The following is a 21,125-nucleotide window of genomic DNA, read 5'->3' on the forward strand; positions in this document are numbered from 1 at the left end:
CATTGTCCTGGTGATGCCATATTCTTTTGCAGTGTAGATCATCATAGCAACAGCCCTTGATCAAGGAGTCCCCACCCACAGACGTGTAAGGAACTCACTGCCCTCTTGCCTTGGAAGGCAAAACACAGCCCACCATTTTACTATTCAAAGCAGAGAGCTGTATACATGCACCCAGATTTGCCACAGTGATGCGCCAGTGTGCGGCCAATTAGAGCTCAGATCTATCCATGTGATTGAGTCATGTGATCCGCTGCCCGGCGAGGAAACAGTCCAGTCCAGGCCAAGATCCATGTGAAGCAGCTGTACCCTCAGATGAATCACATAACAGCCAACATCAAATGGTATCACAATTCAACTGGGAGTGAAGAGACAAAAAAAACAAAAAACACATACGTGCATATCGAGATTGATGTGTTTTTATTAAGATCTTTGCTGTGTTGCATTGCCTTTTAGTAATATTACATCATTATGAAAGCAAATTCAAAAGCATGATCCACTCAGTGTTACTGTATCAGCTGGCTTTGTTGGTCTCCAGGCTCCTTTTGTGGCACCGTGGCTGCTCTGCTGACGTTCATCGATAGTGACTGTGTGTGTTTTTACAGCAGTGACTTGTAGCTGGAGCTCTGACGGAGGGTGGTGATGCTTAGGAAGCCGGGGTCATTCCAAGAAAAAAAGGTAATACAGAAACACAACAAGCAGAACCATTATTTGCCGTGTCATTGTAATAGAGGGTGCCACTTACCTTAACCAGCTTCCCGAAGAGGAATACCAATAGCCCTCCTTTTCTCCCTAAAGACACAGGTGGTAGCACTCTGTGGAACGGCATGTTAGAAAATCTGAGAAAATAGTGGGTGGAGGAAAAAGAGGAGGGGGTGAGTGAATGTGCTGGGAGGAGAGAGAAAGGAGGGAGAGGCTGAGATTGGGCAGGGTGGTGCAGCAGAGAGGAAGGGTAAGAGTGGTCAGAGAGCGGAGAGAAGGCGAGGAGGGAGGGAGGAAGGGAGGGAGGGAAGAAGTGAAAGGATGGAAAAATGTGGGGATATTGCAGCAGAGCGGATGGTGTGAGGGAGGCAGAGTGAGAAATGTTGCCGGAAATGCTAGAGCCAGCAGCGTGTGTAAAAAACCACACTGCAACATTTCTCATCCTTGACATCACTGACAAGCTTTCCAAACACACAGTGTGCTTTCAAAGTGCAGGGTTGCAATATCCAAATCTTTAACACAGCCTCTCCTCCAAGATCTCCTCCGTTTCCTCTCCTTCTCTGAACCAGGAGGATCCTGGTTTCAACCCGTGTTGTAATTCTTAATCTGAAGGGTGCGTGCTTTAAGATTCCCACAGCAAATGCGATAAAACGTGTTTGTTTGCAACGAGAACTTTCTCTGCCGAAGTCGTGGAAGAGACACGCTGAGCGGGGCGAAGGGGTGAGGAATGACGGATATGAGGAGAGAGGGGAGGAGGAGGACACAAGATTGTTGTGGAATGTTTGCAGTTCTGGCCAGAACTCGACCATCTCATTTGTCAGGGCTTGACCTCAGCTGTGGGGTCAAAGGTCAAAGGGAACATCTGAGGGAAGCAGACTCGGCTATCACACACACACACACACACAGACAAGTAAACACAAACATGTGTGAGAGTGTCTCTCCTTCAGCACGCTCACACATATTTCAAGCTCATGCGCAGGACAGCTGTATATATCATCATTAATATCCATCCCAGTCTTATTTGTTTTATTAATACTGAGTGTTATGTTGACCTCTAGCTATGAAAAGATCAGCTGCCAGTTTCCCAAAAAGCATATTATGGTCTTTTTCCAACACAAATCATTTGAGCTCCAGGATGCTTGGATTCATTTCTGAGTAGAAAAGCTTGGAGTAGTACTTGATAAACACACACTCCAGTAACGCACTAAAAGAGAAAACTAAATCTGAACCGAGCAGGAAAATTCAGAGGGGGGAGCCTCTTAAAATCTGAGACTGACTGTTAATTTACCGTTAATGTCATATTCACCACATGTGTGATTAAGCACAATGAGCTTGTCAGTGCAGGGCTGCCCTGTCAAGTGATCCCAACACTCGTACTTAGTGGTGGCGTCGCCGTCACTGTCCTATAATCAAACAGCACTGGCCATAAATTACATCTCATCCCAGTGTCAGTCCTTGCACCACACTGACACGTCCCGCTGGGTCTCCGAACGCCTGGCCACCATGTTGCTCTCTGCCTGCGAGGACACACAACACAAACTCAGTTAGAAAGGGCAAGGTTAGCTCCGGCGAATCACTCACACAAACGCTCTGCTTCAAGTTTCAAATTAAGGTGGGCAGAAAGCAGGCAGCGACCGTGCGGGTGGGCCGCTTCAGTGGCCGACATAATCACTGGACACCTGTGAGTCACCTGACATTAAGATGAGGGCTGCAGAGAGGCCACACCTTGCACACTGAAAATGGTAAACTGAGGTACAGTTTAGTTGTATTCACGTATATGCAAGGTTAGCATCCCCTGCGCCGCCCGTTAGGAAAGAAATTGTTGATTTAGTTGTTTAAAATGCAGCCTATCCCTCATTTTCTGCTCTGAAAAAAAGAGACAGGTAGCACAGCAGCTGATATCCCTGGCTTTGAGATGCATCTCAAATCTTACACCTTTGTCATTCTTTGGCCAGAGACATCAAACAGGTGCTATGAATAATTTATCTTAAGAGTTTCACATTGATAAGGTCACAATCTGCCAGGTCTGGACACTAAACACAGGCCACCTTCACACCTTCACTTCACTGTCTTTTGACACACATGTGCTCACACATGCAAACACCAGACACACACCCTTCAAATGAAAATACACAAAATCTCAAGAGGTTTTTGTCCGTGCGTGCGTGCGTGCGTGTGTGTGCGTGTGTGTGTGTGTGTGTGTGTGTGTGTGTGTGTGTGTGTGGGTGGGTGTGAGGGACAGAAGGGTTTCTTGTGGTTTCATTATTTTTAATAGTGCTATCAATTAGAAATGTATGCAATGTTGAAAATATATATATTTCTCACAATCACTGTGTTGGCTAATCTGAGTTATATTTTAGAAGAAATAATATTTCATAGTTGTTTAGGAGAGTTGAATTTAATGTACCACTTTGATCCCAGCTTTATGCCCCTATATGCGCTCATTTATGGCACAAAATATTTTCAAGGTTGCTTAACATAAATAAATATTTTTCACTCAAACTGCCTCTGAGAGTTTGTGGGGAAGTGATTTTCTGTTTTCTCTGTACTGATGTAAACTAGACTGCAACAGTCTGCTCAGTCTTTCTCAGCTCCAGCTTGCTGATGGTTCAGCTACACTACATTTCTAATTAAGCCCCTGCTGTGTGTTGGTTTTGGTGGGGAAAAATGAGGGGAAAAATAATGCAACGCTGATGTGAAGCCACTCATTTAGTTGCAACCCAAAAGTTGAACCATAAGGGGTGCAAACTTTGACCCAGTGTCTGCAACCACTGCAACCAAACTCTGCAAGTTTCCAACAGACAGAGCTGATTTTAAACTGTCCTATCCTGCATCAGATTTGCTGAGTTTTATATTGTGTTTAATGTGAATTTACATAAATATTCATAGGAAAATGAGTAAACTGTTCAGATGAATCCATCATCCACTCCGACAGTGACAGGACTCTACGACCGGTGAGCTCTGTCATCTTTTTTGTTAAGTCTCCCCCTTTCAAATCACACAGGGAATCACTCCTCTACTGTGGTGACCCCCCACCCCCTTTCTCTCCTCCTCCTCTTCACTCCCTTTCTCTCTCTGCTCGTTCGCGCCCTTAATAATCGCAATACTTCTTAAAAAATTGTTTTGCACTCCTTGTGTGTCGGAGGGTAATCTCGCTCTTTTGTCGCTGAGCTATATTTCTACTGTGTGTTGTCGGATAATGTGAGGATGGGATGAAAGGTAATCTGCGTGCAGAATTCCTAAAGCTGCCTTATCCTTGTTGAATTTCTCAAGAATTCCACCTTTGCCCTCCGGTTTCCCTGAAATAAATTACTTAAAGGGTGAGATGCCTCCGCGCACCCCCGTTTGGGTCCCGGCTTTTGTATCGCCTCCTTTAAACGCAGTCAAACAGGTATTAAATCTTATTTTAATTCGCTTTATTCCTTAAGGCTGCCTCTCTCCCTGGATATTCCACGCGCACATGGGGAATAAGAATAAATGATTTCCCAAACTTGCGTAAAAATAGAACCCACAATATAAAAATGATGTTGTTCATTTGTGATTGCAGTGCTGCATTAAGCTGACAGGAACACAAACAGGTCGTTTTTACAGTCGACCACCGGCCCCTGACAGTCAGAGCCCCTCTGATGAGACGTTTTGGCCCGTCGGTTCATTTTCTGTTCTGCTTAGTTTACTCTGTGTGTTTTGGCTTGGCCGCTGATTGATACACGCCATGGCTTCCTCTCACAGTGGATCCCTAAGAAGTGCGCACGCTGTCGAAAATCTGTTTCCCTTCATCTAGCTTCTGGTACTTAAAGTTTGGTTTTTTGGTGTACTACAAAATTACAGTGTTTGCACTGTGCAACCACGAGGGTTTGGGTGCTAATGGATTTATAATCTCCGTCTCTGGGACCGTCCAAAGTAATTAGCACATAGGCTCTAAAGAAATGATGGTTAGTGAGCAATAAAGCCATTGCCCATAGCTTAAACTGACAGTCCCTCTAACTTAACTCCAACCTCAAGCCTAATTGGGAAAGTCATTGCAGTTATTGTCCTCAATTATAGTCTGGGATGCAAAAAGCCTGGAAAGAGACTTTCATTCATCACGTGTGAAACTGAGGGATCTGAAATCTCTGGAGACCCGAGGCCATATTAAAAATAATGAGGAAATAAACAATCATATCTACACACAAAGGAGGATGATTCACACTGGAGGGTAGTGCAGTTATACAGTGAAGTACTTTTAGGGCTAAAAGATAACTTTAAAAATAATATAATGAAATAACAGAAATTATCAGAGCTTTTATAACACACACACACACACACACACACACACACACACACACACACACACACACACACACACACACACACACACACACACACACACAGTTAGCCTGGATACACACACTGTTATTTGCATGTCGGTTTTAAACTGATCTGCAAACTTTCCCTGTTTTGAGAAGCCGGTTTTCAGTGTCCGGTAATAATTAATACCCATGCTGTTTTGTGAACTCTTGTTGCCTGTTAAATGCTCCGGTCTTAAATAGCTGTAGCCTATAGGCTCAACGATATTTCCACTATTTCTCACGAATGGCCTTTCCATTAAGAGCGATTAGATTATGTCTATTGAAAGTTGCTGATCCATAGAAAAAAAAAGCCAGCGGATAAAAGGCGATTTCAAGTGACCTTCTCGTCCCTTTCACACCAATCTGAGCCCCCAGAATAATTTGGGGATCAGATTTGGACAAAAAGAAGCCCCCCTCCCCCCTCCCCCCCGCCCCCCAACCACGCACACACACACACACGCGCGCACACACCCTTTACCCCCTCCTCCCTTTTCCACACACAACCACTCAAAGCGACAAAAGCCCCAATTCAAACATGAGAGTGAGTTAGGATTTTTTTTTTAAATTAGGATTTGCAGAAATATGACAGTGTCGGTGTTTGTTCTGTGTTCATCGCAGTGCGCACAGTGAAAATCAGCCTCTTTTTTTCCCAAAGTGCCATTTTTTACAGCCTGCAGAGGTGTTGAGAAAAGTTACACTAACTTGACTGAAGCAACTAGATTCTCACTTATTAAACCAGGTCAAAATCATTGCTGCATCAAACAGGTCGAAGGCTGTGATGTCATTTCAGGTTTGATGATTTCACCTTAATGAATACAATTTAATTCGCCCCTGATGGCCGGCTAGAAAAGCATAAATCACTGTGCCACTGCAGGGTTACTGCTTGCCTGTAGAAAGCAACTAATCCAGGAGCACATTTGCAAAAACAAATCAGGCTCAAAACATGTCGCTGAAAGACAGACAGGGGACTAAATGTAGGTCTGTGCTGTCATAATTTGTCAAAATGACATTTTTCCTGTAAGATGGCAAACATCTACCTCTTGCTTTTGTTTTGATGCCTAACGTGAAACACATTGCCCCAGTGTTCCTGAGTTCAGATACTCGGAAAATGTGGAAAACAATAGAAAATAATCTGCAAATTAGCGTCTCCTCTAAATAACAGGTGACACCGTGTAACACCAGTGTCAGCAGCGCGTGCTTGTTTACTTCCTAAACCCTCAGTGCCTCCATTATTAATGAAAATGACAAACTTCTCCATGCTGCACAGAAGCGCAGTCCAACAAGTGTAAAGTTATTTTGGAGGTTTGGAGCTGCATCTCATTGCCACACAGCCTCCATCTGACTATTACTCTGTTACTCCAGCAGCCAGGACCCTGCATGGAGATGTGTGACGATGCTCATGGTCCCTCTGATAAAGGTGCTTATGGCTTTATTTGTTTTGCATTATTTTAAATTTGCAGGCAGGCGTTGGAGTGTCAGGGATCAGCTGTATGTGGCCCTCCTGCCCGGCGTCCAGAAACACAGTGTGTGCACTCTGCTGTGTGAGCAGAGGCCCCCTGCAAAAGCGAATCAGCCTCTAAGCCCATACAGTGTCTCTCTGGCTATATGCTGCGGTTATAACCCTGATGTGATCACACACAATCGATAATAAACAGACCCTCGACGATTTGTGAATCTCTACATCCGTTTGCATCGTTTTAAATGCTCTAAAACGCGCTCTTGCAGTCTGTAGTCTGTTGTTTTATTGGGGGGCCTTGCACTTATGACCTCAGTGTTTTCCCAAATGATTGTGCTGCTCGTTGGTTTCAGCTGTATTGAAGCTGCGTTTCTCGAGCCTTACAGCGTCCTACTGCATCTGTGTAAAAAGGGCATCAAGTTATTGATCCTCTCAGATTTGTCTTAACTGTTGCTTTCCATCCCCTTAAACGTTCAACTAATGAGGTCCTTTGACAAAACTATCATACAAGCGAAATTAAAACAATCACAGACAATTCATTCGAGTATTAATCAATTTTGATTAAAATAGAAAAAGCCAGATTGCATTTAAATATTCCAAGATCACTAATTATCTGTTGCATAGCAAAGCAGTAAGATTACAGCACATGTGAACGGCTGCTAATGCACAAATGCACCCACCACCAGAATAATATTGTGATTATCTTAATTCTTTACATGTTTTCAATGATTTAACAGACTATAAATTTTGCTATTCAAATAAGAAAAGGTAGAATGCTGAAAATAGGAGCTCATGGAAAATTATTAATTAGCATTAACCTTATGCACCCAGAGGAGGATTCAGTTGAGTGTTATTATGTAAGGTTTTTTTCTACAAAGCTGACTGGCGTGCAGTTTGTCGTGGAATAAGTTCACCTGGTCTACATTGTTCTAATTTATTTTAAATCAGTTTTCATTACAGTCCCTTTGCATCAATAATGCTGCTTTGATAAATCGCATTGCATGTCATCTTGCATTTCCTCACTGCAGCCTCCTGTAACACATAATGTGTTCTTACGGGTGCGTGAGATTTTGCGCCAATCTATTTGCATCTGGCGGTATAGTGGCTAAACTGGCGCTTGGAAAACTGTGTAAAAGATGGGCAGCGGCTGGTCTCCCTGATCAGCCTTTTAATCCGGTGACACTATCGCCGAGACAAACAGCCAGCTATCGATCTTTTCATTATGGGTTCAGACAACAAATAGCCTTGCAGGTGAGGTGCACGGGACGTGGAAAAAAAATCTCCCATGTCCAGCGGTGCTGCAACCAGCCCTGTAATAACGTTACTGCTGTCTGATGCAGAGATCAGTGAGGACAGCTGGAAAACGGAGAAACGAGTCTCGGTAATCGGCAATGATGTGGAGAAAAGATGCGACTAGTTGAAAAGTTGTGACTCCGGCACTGCCCGTGTCGGCTGCAGGGCTCCAAGTTTAACGGTCATGTGCCGTGACAGAGAATTTAGCCTTGAGTTCAGCGCTGTACGTGTGGAGCGTAAGACAAGTGAGAAATAAACATTACTTACCGTATCGGTGGCTGGTTTGATCCAGGTGGAAAGCTGCTCCTCGACTGGGAACCGCCGCCGCTGGTGCTTCTTCCTTCAATGTCCTGCTGTCCACTTTCTCCTTTTTCTCTCGCCGTTTCCCAGCTTTCTATTAGAGCCCCTACCCTGCTCCCATTCGCTGTCCCTCTCCCTCTACCCTGCTCTTCTCCTGCGGAGCCCCTTTCCAATCTGTGGAGTTAAATCTTAATGATACACTTACAGAAAAAAATTCTTTGTCCGATTTAATCTTATTGGTTTCACCTTTTCAAAGAGCTGGAGATATGGCCGGGGAGTTTCAGTGGAGTGTCCGACACAGGGACGGGAGAGAGAGCTCTTGTTGAATACTTAAAAAACAACCCATCCCTCCTATGCGTTTCCAAAGGGGGCACTTGCATATTTACGCTCCATTATATCCGCTAATATCTCTGTGTGCTTAAAGATCTGTATAAAACCACTTTGTCTGTTTTTATTAAATAATGATTTGACGTATTATGGATGGTTATTCTTTTTCCAACATGGTGTATTAGCATGTTCTTGGAGACGATTTACGCACACCATTTGGACTTCGTGTTCCATATAAATCACATGCAATCAAAATGCTCCTTTGCTTTTTGGATTGTTTTTATTTTGTTGTGATGTAACTTATATTTATTGTTGCTCTCTGAAAGTTTTGCCTCCGTGATGCAACCTTAACATCAAAACACGGCACTTTTCATAAAGTCAAAAAAGACGAGGGAAAGCAGCACGCGAAATTGGGGCTTGTTTTAATTTAGAAATAAACTTTAAAGTTTTAAAAATTCATGTATGATGACTTGTGCATGCATTAATATGAGGTTGTAATTGTACAATGTACGCTAGATGGCAGCGCGATCCAGACATTTTTGAGTGGGAGAGGTGGTAAGCCTGCAGAACCCTGATACGAAAAAGCCGGAATCCCCATGCAAATTCCCAGCAACTTCACATGATTTTGAATTACTGTCATTATTAAGACATAATGTGACACCAGCTCAGTGATTGTGGAGACTATAGGACCTCGGTAATTATTGAATATTGCTTATTGCTCCGTCTAATTTTAGAGATTTTCGGCCGCTGGCACGGCATCCCGTTTGTGTAACACACTGTCTTTTATGCATCATTCTTCCCATTGACATTTTCCTCCCGTTATAAGCTCGTTTTAACTAAATTGTAAGTTTTAATCAGCGAGACTGTGCCGATTAGAGACGAGGGTGTACCGCAATGCGCATGCCAAAGACAAAACAACGTGTGAAAATATAAATCCGCTTCAAACCAATAATGACATCCGTTAATTTTACGATAAAGACACCAGTCCAGGACAAACCATTTTGAAACTTTGGGGAATTTCTGAGCCAGAGTCCCCCTTTCTCCGCTGCGCACAGTTTTTGGTTTATTTGTCGTGCGTAAAAGCTTTGTGCCCCCTTGCCTTTACCCCGCTTTTTCTGCTATTCTATTCAGGGTTTCTTCCTCTTTTTGGTGACAATAGACGGCCCATACTAATCAGGTTTCAAAGTAAATAGCAGCGCGGGGCGAGCTCAATGTAAATTGTGCCTGTCAGAGCCCCCCAGCCCCTCCAGTCGTAGATGGCAACACTGCAAAAAATATCCATCCATCAGTCAGTTCAGTGTTGAGTCTGGAAATCTTGGATTTAGCAGAACAGGAGACTGAATCTTGCGTCGGGGCGAGATGTTTCCACTTGTTTCCAACACCACTCGACCAATCACTGTATATTGCGTTACATCGGCTGTTGATTTCTAGAGAAATCTCCCTGTTTACTCTGCCTCATTTCAGGCTATTTACTCCTTCAAATTCTTCAAATCGACTCGGACTCGGGTTGTAAACAAGTGGAATTCTGTAAACCGCACTTGCATTTTTTTCTACCGTGTTTTCACCAGAAAATAACATTTTAAGATTTGAACACGAGACCCAAATGACTTATCGGGATGGACATTTTTTGCAGTGAATGAACGGAGGGGGACTCTAACCAATAGAGAGAAAGAGAGGGCTTGGCTATAACCTTAGCCTCCCATTTTCTCTCTCTCCCTATCTCCCCCCTCTCCTCCTCTCCTCCTCCTCTATGCAGGGCTCTGGCCAGTCAGTCGCCTTTGATTATCAGTCTCCAGCAGCCCCTCTCTTGGCTCCTTGACATGAGCACCATATAAGGCGCAGCGATCTCCATAGAAACGTGTCAGTTTCAATAGTAGTGTCAAAGTTCACTATATACAGACATTCGCGCAGATCCCCCGTTTCGGAAACATTGCTCTGCTGGTCCTCTCGTTTAAGCGCATTCATTTTTGGGTCTCTCCTTCTTCTTGCATATTCTATTAGTTGTTGCTGTTGGTCTTCTTTTTTTATCTTTTCTCTTCGTATCTCCATTCCTCCTGCTGGAGAGAGGTGAAACTATACATGGGCACTTCATTCGGCGACGCGGTTTTCTTTCGCTGCTGGGCGAGATGATGAGGTTTATTTAAGAATATAGATGTAAAAATCCAGCTCTTCAGTTTTTCCTCCCCTCCTGTACGGCGAAGACGGGAGTGTAAAGGAGCAAGGGGAAGAAAAGAGAAAGGAATTTATCTCCGCAGCACTTTGGATCGCGTGTCTTTCCAGCAAAAGGTTTTTTTTTTTTTTACTCGTTCCTGCGTCCATGTGAATCGCTCCTGCCTTTCCTTTGTGGCTATTTTATATCAAACTGCAATTTGTTACGTCTGGACTCGGGTTTTCCTACAAGATTAGGGATTCCTGAATGGCTGACTGCAATTTACCTTGGAACTGGCCTCCCGATACTTGCATATCCTGATCGGGTGCCTATTCAATCGCCCTCCTGTATTTTGAATGTATTGATCGCGTTCTACTCCCCTTCTTACCCCATATGAGATTGCGTGCTCCGATTTGACTTTGCACTGCCCTGTCTTTTGAGATCTCCTTTTTTCCTCCTCTACGCACCATAAACACCGGCGATCATTTCGCTTTATAGCACTTTCCGGGGCCGAGATATGGCAATGGTAGTTAGCGTCTGGCGAGATCCGCAGGAAGACGTGGCCGGAGGACCTCCGAGCGGCCCCAACCCAGCAGCGCAGCCGGCGAGGGAGCAGCAGGCGGCGTCGGCGGCGCCGCACACTCCGCAGACCCCCAGCCAGCCGGGACCCCCGTCCACACCAGGGACCGCCGGGGACAAGGGGAGTCAAAATTCTGGACAGAGTCAGCAGCATATTGAATGTGTGGTTTGCGGAGACAAATCGAGCGGCAAACACTATGGCCAGTTCACCTGCGAGGGATGCAAAAGTTTCTTCAAGAGGAGTGTACGGAGGAACTTAACATACTCATGTCGTGCCAATAGGAACTGTCCCATTGACCAGCACCACCGAAATCAGTGCCAATACTGCCGGCTGAAGAAGTGTTTAAAAGTGGGAATGCGGCGGGAAGGTGAATATATATTTTAAAGCCCACTCATTATTACTCATCCTTCTAGCAGGCGAGCAGGGCTGCCATGTTGCATTAAGGTCACAGGCTATATGGCTGGGCATACTGCAGTCTCCATCCATGTTTTTAGGGATGTTTGCATGAATGATTAGTCTCTCTGCCTATGTGAGAGAGGGCAAAAAGGCCAGTGCAGCCACAGCAAATGTGCTTGTGAATGCAGGTCGCCCGAACAAAGCGGCTCGTCAAGCTGACCATTTTATTTGGCTTTTCTTGCAGTCTAAATTGTACTGTTATCAAGCAAAGGCATTCGGTCCATCAGACCCGTCTTACGTATAGGTTTTAGAGCAGAAGAGGGACTGTGTGTATGTGTGTGTGTCTGTGTGTCTGTCTGTGTGCTTGTGTGTAGTCTGTGTGTGTCGGAGAGTGTGTTTGTGCAGTGTGCACGGCTAATAGTCCCTTCCATAAGTATGTGCAGCTTACTAATTTATAATTGTACAGTGGTGGTTTGCAAGATGTGTGTGTGAATGTAAAATGAACACACTACAAACCCACGTCTCTCTCTGGCTCCATATGCTGACTAGACAGCTCAGACACACTGAATAATGCCGCTGAAGTTGTTCATGGCTCATTGTTTTGCCTGGTGCATTACAGGCCGTATAACTTTCCTCTCCATGTCGTATTTTATCCAATTTATGCAAACATCCCTCACTGTAAATCTACTATTTGCAGTCCACACTTGAAGGCTACGTATAATGTCGACTGAGTTATATGAATATTTATTTTTTAATATTAAACAGTAGCTGAATTCCTTTTTTTTCCCATGTTACCTTTTCATGTGGATAAAAAGTGCAAATGCGATTACAATTACCTGTAATTATCAATCATATTTATAATATGTTTGGCCTCAATTAATCATTATGAATGTAAATAAAAACCCACATAAATATAATGGGAAAGTAATATAGGTAGGCTACTGCATGTAATATGCAATTGCGCCCTGAAATACTGTGAATAGTAAATTTCCTTAAATGTACTTTTGGATAGCAGAAAATGTGTGTTTTTGCTGTGTAAAAGTGGTTCATTTTCCATGCAGCCCATGCAGCGTGCATCTTTAAATACAAATGTAAACAGTGTGAAGGTTGAGGGACACAGCACATCTGTTTTGATGAGATGTTTATGTTGTCGATAGAATAATCTCTGCAATATTATAGTCTTACAAACAGCCCACACTGGTCAATACGTTTTGAAAAGCGTGCTGAATGTAGATTTCAGTGCATGCCGTGTTACTGAGAAGAAACACACTAGCTGCAACTTGCTTGACGCTTGCACTACTCGTGAACAATGTTTATCAGTCCTGGATGCACATTTCCTCTTTTTCTCTTTCTTTTTGTCAGCGGTTCAGCGAGGACGAATGCCTCCAACCCAGCCCAACCCAGGCCAGTACGCGCTGACGAACGGGGACCCTCTGAATGGCCACTGCTATCTGTCCGGATACATCTCGTTATTGCTGCGGGCCGAGCCTTATCCGACGTCCCGGTACGGGAGCCAGTGCATGCAGCCCAACAATATCATGGGCATCGAGAACATCTGCGAGCTGGCGGCTCGTTTGCTCTTCAGCGCCGTGGAGTGGGCGAGAAACATCCCTTTCTTTCCCGACCTGCAGATCACCGACCAGGTGTCCCTTCTCAGGCTGACGTGGAGCGAGTTGTTTGTGCTTAACGCAGCCCAGTGCTCCATGCCTCTGCATGTGGCCCCTCTGCTCGCCGCGGCGGGCCTCCACGCCTCCCCGATGTCCGCGGACCGAGTCGTGGCTTTCATGGATCACATCCGGATCTTCCAGGAGCAAGTGGAGAAGCTTAAGACCCTGCACGTAGACTCGGCAGAGTACAGCTGCCTCAAGGCCATCGTGCTTTTTACATCAGGTGGGTGTCCGACATGTCACACAGGAACATGTCTATAACGGAGTGAGGCCTAGTTGCAGTAATGTTAGTGCGAGCGAGGCTCGCAGGGCGAAACACTGTGGCATCAAGAATATGGCTGTCAAGTACAGGCTGGTCACAAATCTGAGTTTACGAGATGTTTGTGTTGCCGATGGAAAAGCTATTTTGTCAACAGCTTGCTCCATATCTACTTACATGCATTCCCATGTCAGTTGTAGCCGCAGCATAAGACGTGTAAACAAATCCAGATTGAGTGAGCGCATCAAGTTTTTTAGTGTAACACTCAGCTCAGTGCTTTTTTAAATTAGACATAGTTGGCAATCTCACATATGTAAATATTTTATAATTGTCGAGTTTTAACTTTTTTTGAACGTGTCTGAGCCGAGATCGAGACCGTAGTTTCGCGTCCTTAAATTTTGGAACAGGTGTCAAATAATTGAGCGTAAAGACGATGCAGTCTATCACTGGGTGATATATGACAGCTGATGCATTTATGAGTGTTGGTGCATGCTTTTATCCCCGCTTTGCGTGCACAAACACATGTCTTGGGGGGCAGGAAATAATCCTTAGCAGACTGAGATCAAAAAAAGCTGATGGAAGTTGACTCATATGTCAGTGCATCGCTTCTGTAGGACGCAGGGCAGCACTGCTCTGCCGACTGTTTGTAGATTAATCTGAGCTGAGTAAGATGACCTATTAATTTTCTTAGTTATTGGGGATAGTTTCTCTTCTCGCACACGCTTTGAAAAGTCATCAGCAGCAATTTCCAAAAGTAACCTACATTGTTGATAGCTTAATTGATGGCTGACTGGGGCAAGGTCCTAGAGGTCCTCATTTACGCTCGGCGCGTAATTTAGATGCTATTTTGGAGTTGGTTGTGTACGCTTGGTGCCATTAGGCCTGTTGTGTCAAGGAGTCTGCTGATGATGGGAAGGAAAGGCAAAGTCTCAACTCACTCGCAGGCCCCAAACTACTGCTGAACTTACCTCAAAGTTTTGACCTCATTGTCTCGTATTTGGCCCGTTCTAAAATTCTGTAAGAGGGTTGAACATATCCTATAATTGGCCACGTTCGTGATAAAATGTTCAGTTTTATTGTGGTTTTCAAATTTGGATATATATTGAAATAATTCCCACTTTCAATATCCCTAGAAAGCGTCATCACTTCATTATATACTGAGTGGTTACACTTGTCTTCCAGCATATTTCAGTAATCATTGTTTATTTTTCGCTCAACGTCACGAGGATGTGCAACTGCATGAATATTACTTTTACTGTTTTTAATTATTTTATATTATTTTGCATTACATACATTTGTTGATAAATTCGCCCATACCATATTAAAAATGTCATGCACACTATATTAAGTAATAATAAACTTTCTCTAATCAGGATCTAAATTATCCAAACTCTAAGTTTGAGTTCTCGCACCAAACCCAGAGATTGTATGTCAAACTTTCAAACCACCTTCATCATTCAGTTTTCCTTTTTTGACGAACATGACATCATTACCACATTCAGTTAAAGCACTTTCTGAATTTTTTTATTTATTTATTTATTTTAATATTTTTAGTTTCAGGAGTCATTATAACCACTTTTCAGTTTTGGGGTTTGGCAGATAGGTTAATTTGACACGCCAAATTCTGAGGGCATACACGGAGGTAAACACACGTTTCAGCACAAATAAATACGGGTTTTGATTCAGTCACCGTATTCAGCTAATGTGACATCCTGTTAAATTCGCCTCACCGTGTACACTGGCGTATTTGACCATATTTTTCCTATTGCACGGTGTTTCTATAATTCACCCCAGATTACCCACAGAAACTTCATACACACATTAACATCCAGCATGTTTTCTAACAGATCATTTAGTTAGGTTGATAGGCTACAACTGGTGTTGGCTATAACAAGTCATGTGGCACTTTGCCAAGACCAGCGTGGACTGTTTGCCTTTAATAACACCAGACTTGTCAGTATTAGATGCATAAATAATGGTGGCCAGGCTAAACTATTTCACCACAGTTCAGGATCATTGTCTTCACTGTGTGCCTTTGCTAACCTACCACAGAAATAGTCGTTTGCGAATCTGGAAGCTATCTGCTCCCATGTCTCAGTCTGTTGAGGCAGTGGGGTGCAGGGTTGCAGGCAGGCCTAATGGAGAACTATGGGATGTCTTTGACCAGCTTTCTCTTGACGCATACATTCAACTGCAGCCTATTCAATGCTTTGAACTCCTTTATGTCGCTGCATTGCAACAGCCATGCCAAGTATTTATATTTTACGGGGAAAAAAAATCCAAAATGCAATTCATCCAACCTTATTGATTGCTGTAGATTTTAAAAGGGACACTCAGCGTTAATCCACGGGGATTTGCATACATGGGGCTCTGACCGGCCGGACTGAGGTCACAGTAAATCACCCCGAGATCTCAGCGCTGCCCCCGGGTTCATAAGGTTATTGTGTCTGGCCATAGTGAGTTATAGCACTGAGAAATCACGAATGGGCTTAAAAGCCTCTGTCCGGCGTTCAGTGCTCGAAAACTAAAGCTGTCTTTCTTGTGTAGTTTCTACAAAAGCACAGCTCAATACAGAATCTTTTGAGGACAGCCGAGACCCCATGTGGGACCATATACGCCGGCGGTTATGCTGCGTGCGTTTACAGCAGTTTATAAGCAGCAGAACACGCATGCTTGGGTTGTGTGGAAAACGGTTCTCTTTATAACAGGCTAACCCATCGTACGACACTAACAAGCCTTCTGCGCTTTTGTCTATGCTGGAGCGTGGCTGCGCAGGGCTGCAGAAGCCACCAGTGAGCACCGACACACACGCCTCGCCTGCGTTGTTGCACAGGCTCATTTTCTGACATTTTATGCCGCTTCTGCGTGACTATTGACTTCACCTCCTCTAATAAATTTGATTGCTTCCAGCGGCCTGTCCTATAGGCTCCATCGAAAAACAGGCCAAGAGTGGTCTATGGAGAGAAGAGCGGCGAAATGACTTAACAGCTTACTGCAGAGTAATTAGGTCACATTACATCCAGTGTAATTTCAGATTCATCAGTGCCGTTTATGTTTCCTTATACTTGAATCCCCAGAGTCCAGACATCAAGAGCAGCGACCTTAAGGCCTGCAGCCTGCCTCTCGCCTGTGCTCCACTGCCCCATCACCTCTTCCTCCGCATGCTCACGCTGTTACACCGTTTTCATGACATTTAGTTCTATATTCTTGTTGATTGTTGTAAGAGCAGCCGGAGATATCCTCCACCGGGTTGTGCATCCCCTACTCCAGCAGCAAGCCCCCTTGTTTATTCTGTATGACAGTGCCACTCGCTCAGTGTGATGTAGCATGTTTGGGCAGTGTGTTTGTTCATTCCACTTTGTCAATAACACGTAAAGGCTGATGCTGAATGATAACCAGAGCGCTTTTGCAGGACATAAATTGGGTATGGCATGGTGTGCACTTGCCAAAGCTAAGCCCACGTGAGGCTGGAATTGACCATGTGGCTTTGTGTTGCTATTTTGTCCAGAAAATATTAAGCGAATTTGTCAGCCATGTAATTTGAGCTGCATAATTGCAAATAACTCTAATGAAAAAGTAATATCTGCGTTTGATATCGCTGCTCATATGAGGCGTGTGTGCTCCTCTGCGAGCTTGGTGACCCGAGATACTGACGTGTTTTATTAATAGAATATTTCAAGAATATATTTTCAGCCAACAGTTATTGTTCGACTCTTTCCTCGAAATGTTGGATTTTCACATCAGTATAATCTCACATTCGGGGACTTTTCCCACAGCATGTTGTACCTTGGGGTTTTACAGACATGACGAGCCTAACCACAGTGTTTTTGGTGCGTGTGTGTTTCGCAGACGCTTGCGGCCTGTCGGACGCTGCTCACATCGAGAGCCTACAGGAGAAATCCCAGTGCGCCCTGGAGGAGTATGTGAGGAGCCAGTACCCGAACCAGCCCAGCCGCTTTGGGAAGCTCCTGCTGCGGCTGCCCTCTCTGCGCACCGTCTCATCGTCGGTAATCGAGCAGCTGTTTTTCGTCCGCTTGGTAGGTAAAACTCCTATTGAAACCCTCATCAGGGATATGCTATTATCCGGGAGCAGCTTCAACTGGCCTTACATGTCCATCCAATGATCCTAATATGAAAGAGGAAAAAAGAGAGGAAAAAAAAGGACCAAAATTCAGCACCCCTCACCCCATCCTCCTTCAAGAAGACTATATATAGGACCTTTTCTGAGAAACTTGGAAGACATTACTTTTTTTCTGTCTTCTGGGACTGATATGGAATACATTATGTACAGAAAAATATTGGAACTGGACTTTACACCTGTGTAAATCCACCCTCATCTTCAAGAACAATACTCTTCATTTTGTAAAATACTAGTCTTTATTTTCCTTTTTTTGTAAAAAAAAAATACAAATAAAATGAAAAACATCATATGCGCAGTAAGAAAAAAAGAATCAAGACTTAGCGGGAAAATAATGTTTCCAAGCAATTATAAGAATTGTCCTGTGTCTATGTACCTCTCTGTTTTGTATTTTTTCTGGTTCTAAACCAGGGTTTCTGTGATTCTATACTAATAATTTTTTGATATAACCTTTTGCTTCTTATAATGAGTGCGATATATGTTGTCGAAGCTATGTTCTCCAAGAATTAAAATTGAAGTGAGAATTTAAAAACAGAAAAATAAAGAAATTTAGACAAATAAGAAACAGTCTAATCGCTATGACAATATCACCACTGATGGTTGAACTTTTTTCCCAATTGATACGATGGACCTGCAAACTGACCTCCAGGACATTTTTACTGAGAGGACGTCTGGGGCGCCTTTCCCCGGGCCATGAGTGCGTGTGGAGTCGATCATCAGTCAAAGAGGAGAGACATGAAAATCAAAAGCACTTTTAATATATCATTTCAAATACATTTTGTTTGTTTCGTCTTGAAAATTTTCATTGTTTCTTGAATTTTATTGGTTGTTGCCTTCAATTTGCTTACTCCATGATGCAGCTTTTTGCAGAAGGGTCGGTTGATGAAGTTGTGTGATGGTGACTGTACTATTAAAAAAAGAAATAGGCAACGATGTCTCATTCTCAAGCATTTTCCTGGAAGCAAATGTCAAGATGCTCGGGCTTCTTTTAAGCCATCTGAGGGTATCTGTTGTCTCTGTGCGCTCCTGGTTTCTATAAGAAAAGCGCAAGGGCAGCCTACAGATTCTGAGTCACTATCCCTCATTTCCTTCTACTGAAACATATAATTGTGAATACACTGTTTGCCTCTACTACACCTACCAGTGAAAACGAGGTGATACACGGGATTAAGAGCGGTAATTACACTATGGGTGCAAACCTTACATTTTAACAGACCCACTGACATAACTGGCAATGCGAACACAAAGGAGGGGAGGCTATACGTGAGGAACTACAGCAGTGAGCTCTCTGCCAGCCTGTGAGCGCATTAATGTTTAATATTTTTCCCAGACAGCAAGGAAAGCCTGCGCACCATACAGAGCCACCTCCATCCTACCTCCTGTGGCTTAATCAAGGTGATTCTTCACAAACCAAACAATATTCCCCTCTCCCCCGTTCTTAAAAACTCTGCCTTGATAGTACATGCCTCAATATTGATGTGGGCGTCATTTGGCAAAAGGGTTAGGCCCCGCTGCAAAGCTGCTGTGATATGCGTGATCAATCTGGAAAATGTATTTTACAGCATGTAAGCCAGTCGATAGGAACACCGAGTGTGATGCATTGTGTGGGAATAGAGAGGACGAAGGAGAGGGAGGGAGAGAAAGAAAGAAAGAGAGAGAGAGAGGGGGATAGAGAGACTATGGTGCCAGTGCAGAGACAAATGAGAGAGGAAACGTGCGTGCGTGTGTGTGTGTGTGTGTGTGTGTGTGTGTGTGTGTGTGTGTGTGTGTGTGTGTGTGTGTGTGTGTGTGTGTGTGTGTGTGTGTGTGGAGGAGACAGAAAGAGATGTGGCCTTGGTTTGCCTGATACATTCAGAGTGTAATGAGTACATCGATAAGTCCTCAATGTGTTAGATGGCTTACATAGAGTTTCTGTCCTTGCATTGGTGTGTCTCTGTGTGCGCCTTCCCTCTTTTTTGTCTCCACAAATGACACAGGACGCCCAGTTATGGGCCCAGATCTGCACTCGCTGTCATTACTGCGTTACACTCACACCTAGAGTGATAAAATGCGATAAATTGGAAGGCGTTATGAAGAAGAAAATGGGGTTTCGGTGTGACAATTATTACATTTGCCTGTTAGTCCCCCCACCACCACCCCACCCCACTCTCCCCTCCTCTTCATCATCAGACGTGTTGCTTGTGTGCCATATTGCCCACATCTTCATCTGCTGACTGGCAGTGATGAGGGACAGGCGGACAGGAGCTGAACTGCATGCAGCACGTTGCAATGTCTGAATTTGATATCGCCATATTTGTCATCTGCCTTACAGGACTGGGGGAGGGGTATCTCTGCCAGTGGTTTATTTATTTGTATTGGCTGTCTCGTTCAAAGGCTACAGCATTAAGGTATTAATTAGTTCGCGCTCGTGCTGGAATGATGCTATAGGTTGTGCTTTAGGTTGTCCTCAAATGCTCTCTCACAGGGACACACTTTTCTTTCTCATGATTAATGTCTGTTCAGGCATATTGTACCTATTAGCTCTCAATCGACCTGTCTGTAGCTGTGGGTCAGTTGTCAGGCGCCTTGTTGTTGCCTAAGCTACTGTACAAACATAAACGTGATATTTCTTCAGGTTGGATCGTGCTTTCCTTATTGTGGATGTGATTCTCCCGGAGCTTCAGCTCAGGTGAAAGTTGCAGAATAATGAGCTGCTGGGGCCTTTCCTTTCTGCTTCATACTGCAGGCAGAATACACTGAATTTAACCCAAAAATTAACAGTAGACACACATAACCAACAACCTCTAAAACGCACCCTTAAAAAACAGATAATTACTGAAGCGCTGGAATTATTTAGCCTGTTTGTCTGCCTTTTTTAAAAAAATAATCCATGGGATCATTTCCTGGACGATGAGAAAGGCTGCATGTGAGAATAAATGTTTGTTTTTCAAAGAGAATGAATATTGCTTCATCGTGGCCATCACAACAGTCCAGGTCGTTTTTGTTTTATGTAGCTCTGGACTAAATTGTTTGCTAGGTTATTAAACGCAGCTTTCAGCTGGTTGTCTCCACATAATGTATTCTAAATCCCTCTAGAGTAACTATCTTTTATCCTCTTGCTGAGAGCATTCGGTTATACAATTTTTACACTACAGGCTATATAAAGCAATAGTTGAAAAACAGATGAAATGGTGGCATGTGTTCCTAATTAACGTTTCTGTATAAGCAATAGAAACACACTCTAGGAAAAGTAATATTTCTATTTAGGCTGAGGACCATTTTTGACTCTTTGACAGAGGCAAGCATATTATGCAACACTTCAAATAAGCGTCAAATATCAGTTATATTTTCATTATTCTTCGGCAAGACGTTTATCATTAAATTTCTTATCATCTCCTCCGATAACAGCATTAATAGTGCTTATATTGAATTAAATAAAGGGAAAGGAAAAAGTGCAAAGTGCACCAAGAGAGGAGTAAATGCACTGTCGGATTGGACTATAGCTGCGGTGGGTAAGGGAGATGGATATGTGGCACACTATGGGCCCCATTTGT

At 43.7% G+C, this 21,125-nt stretch overlaps 1 protein-coding gene and 1 long non-coding RNA gene across 2 annotated transcripts; one reads left to right on the plus strand and one right to left on the minus strand.

Moving 5' to 3' along the window:
• Positions 1–400: 400 nt before the first annotated feature.
• Positions 401–8,181, minus strand: LOC139332141 (uncharacterized). The gene is made up of 2 exons (XR_011602280.1): positions 8,044–8,181; positions 401–2,216 (listed from the first exon to the last, which is right to left on the minus strand). It is a non-coding gene; the product is annotated as an uncharacterized lncRNA (long non-coding RNA).
• Positions 8,182–10,178: 1,997 nt separating this feature from the next.
• Positions 10,179–18,525, plus strand: nr2f1a (nuclear receptor subfamily 2, group F, member 1a). The gene is made up of 3 exons (XM_070963861.1): positions 10,179–11,499; positions 12,891–13,418; positions 17,304–18,525. Exons 1-3 carry the CDS (start codon positions 11,070–11,072, stop codon positions 17,576–17,578), a joined length of 1,233 nt encoding a protein of 410 aa, XP_070819962.1. The 5' UTR covers positions 10,179–11,069; the 3' UTR covers positions 17,579–18,525.
• The last annotated feature ends 2,600 nt before the right edge of the window (positions 18,526–21,125 follow it).

The sequence above is a fragment of the Chaetodon trifascialis genome, chromosome 6 (genome assembly GCF_039877785.1).
Source record: "Chaetodon trifascialis isolate fChaTrf1 chromosome 6, fChaTrf1.hap1, whole genome shotgun sequence".
NCBI lineage: Eukaryota > Metazoa > Chordata > Actinopteri > Chaetodontiformes > Chaetodontidae > Chaetodon > Chaetodon trifascialis.

Coding starts and splice junctions, on each gene's coding strand:
- nr2f1a (XM_070963861.1), top strand. CDS start 11,070: ATGGCAATGGTAGTTAGCGTCTGGCGAGATCCGCAGGAAGACGTGGCC. Junction 11,500..12,890: donor AGTGGGAATGCGGCGGGAAG/GTGAATATATAT, acceptor TCTTTTTGTCAG/CGGTTCAGCGAGGACGAATG. Junction 13,419..17,303: donor CATCGTGCTTTTTACATCAG/GTGGGTGTCCGA, acceptor TGTGTTTCGCAG/ACGCTTGCGGCCTGTCGGAC.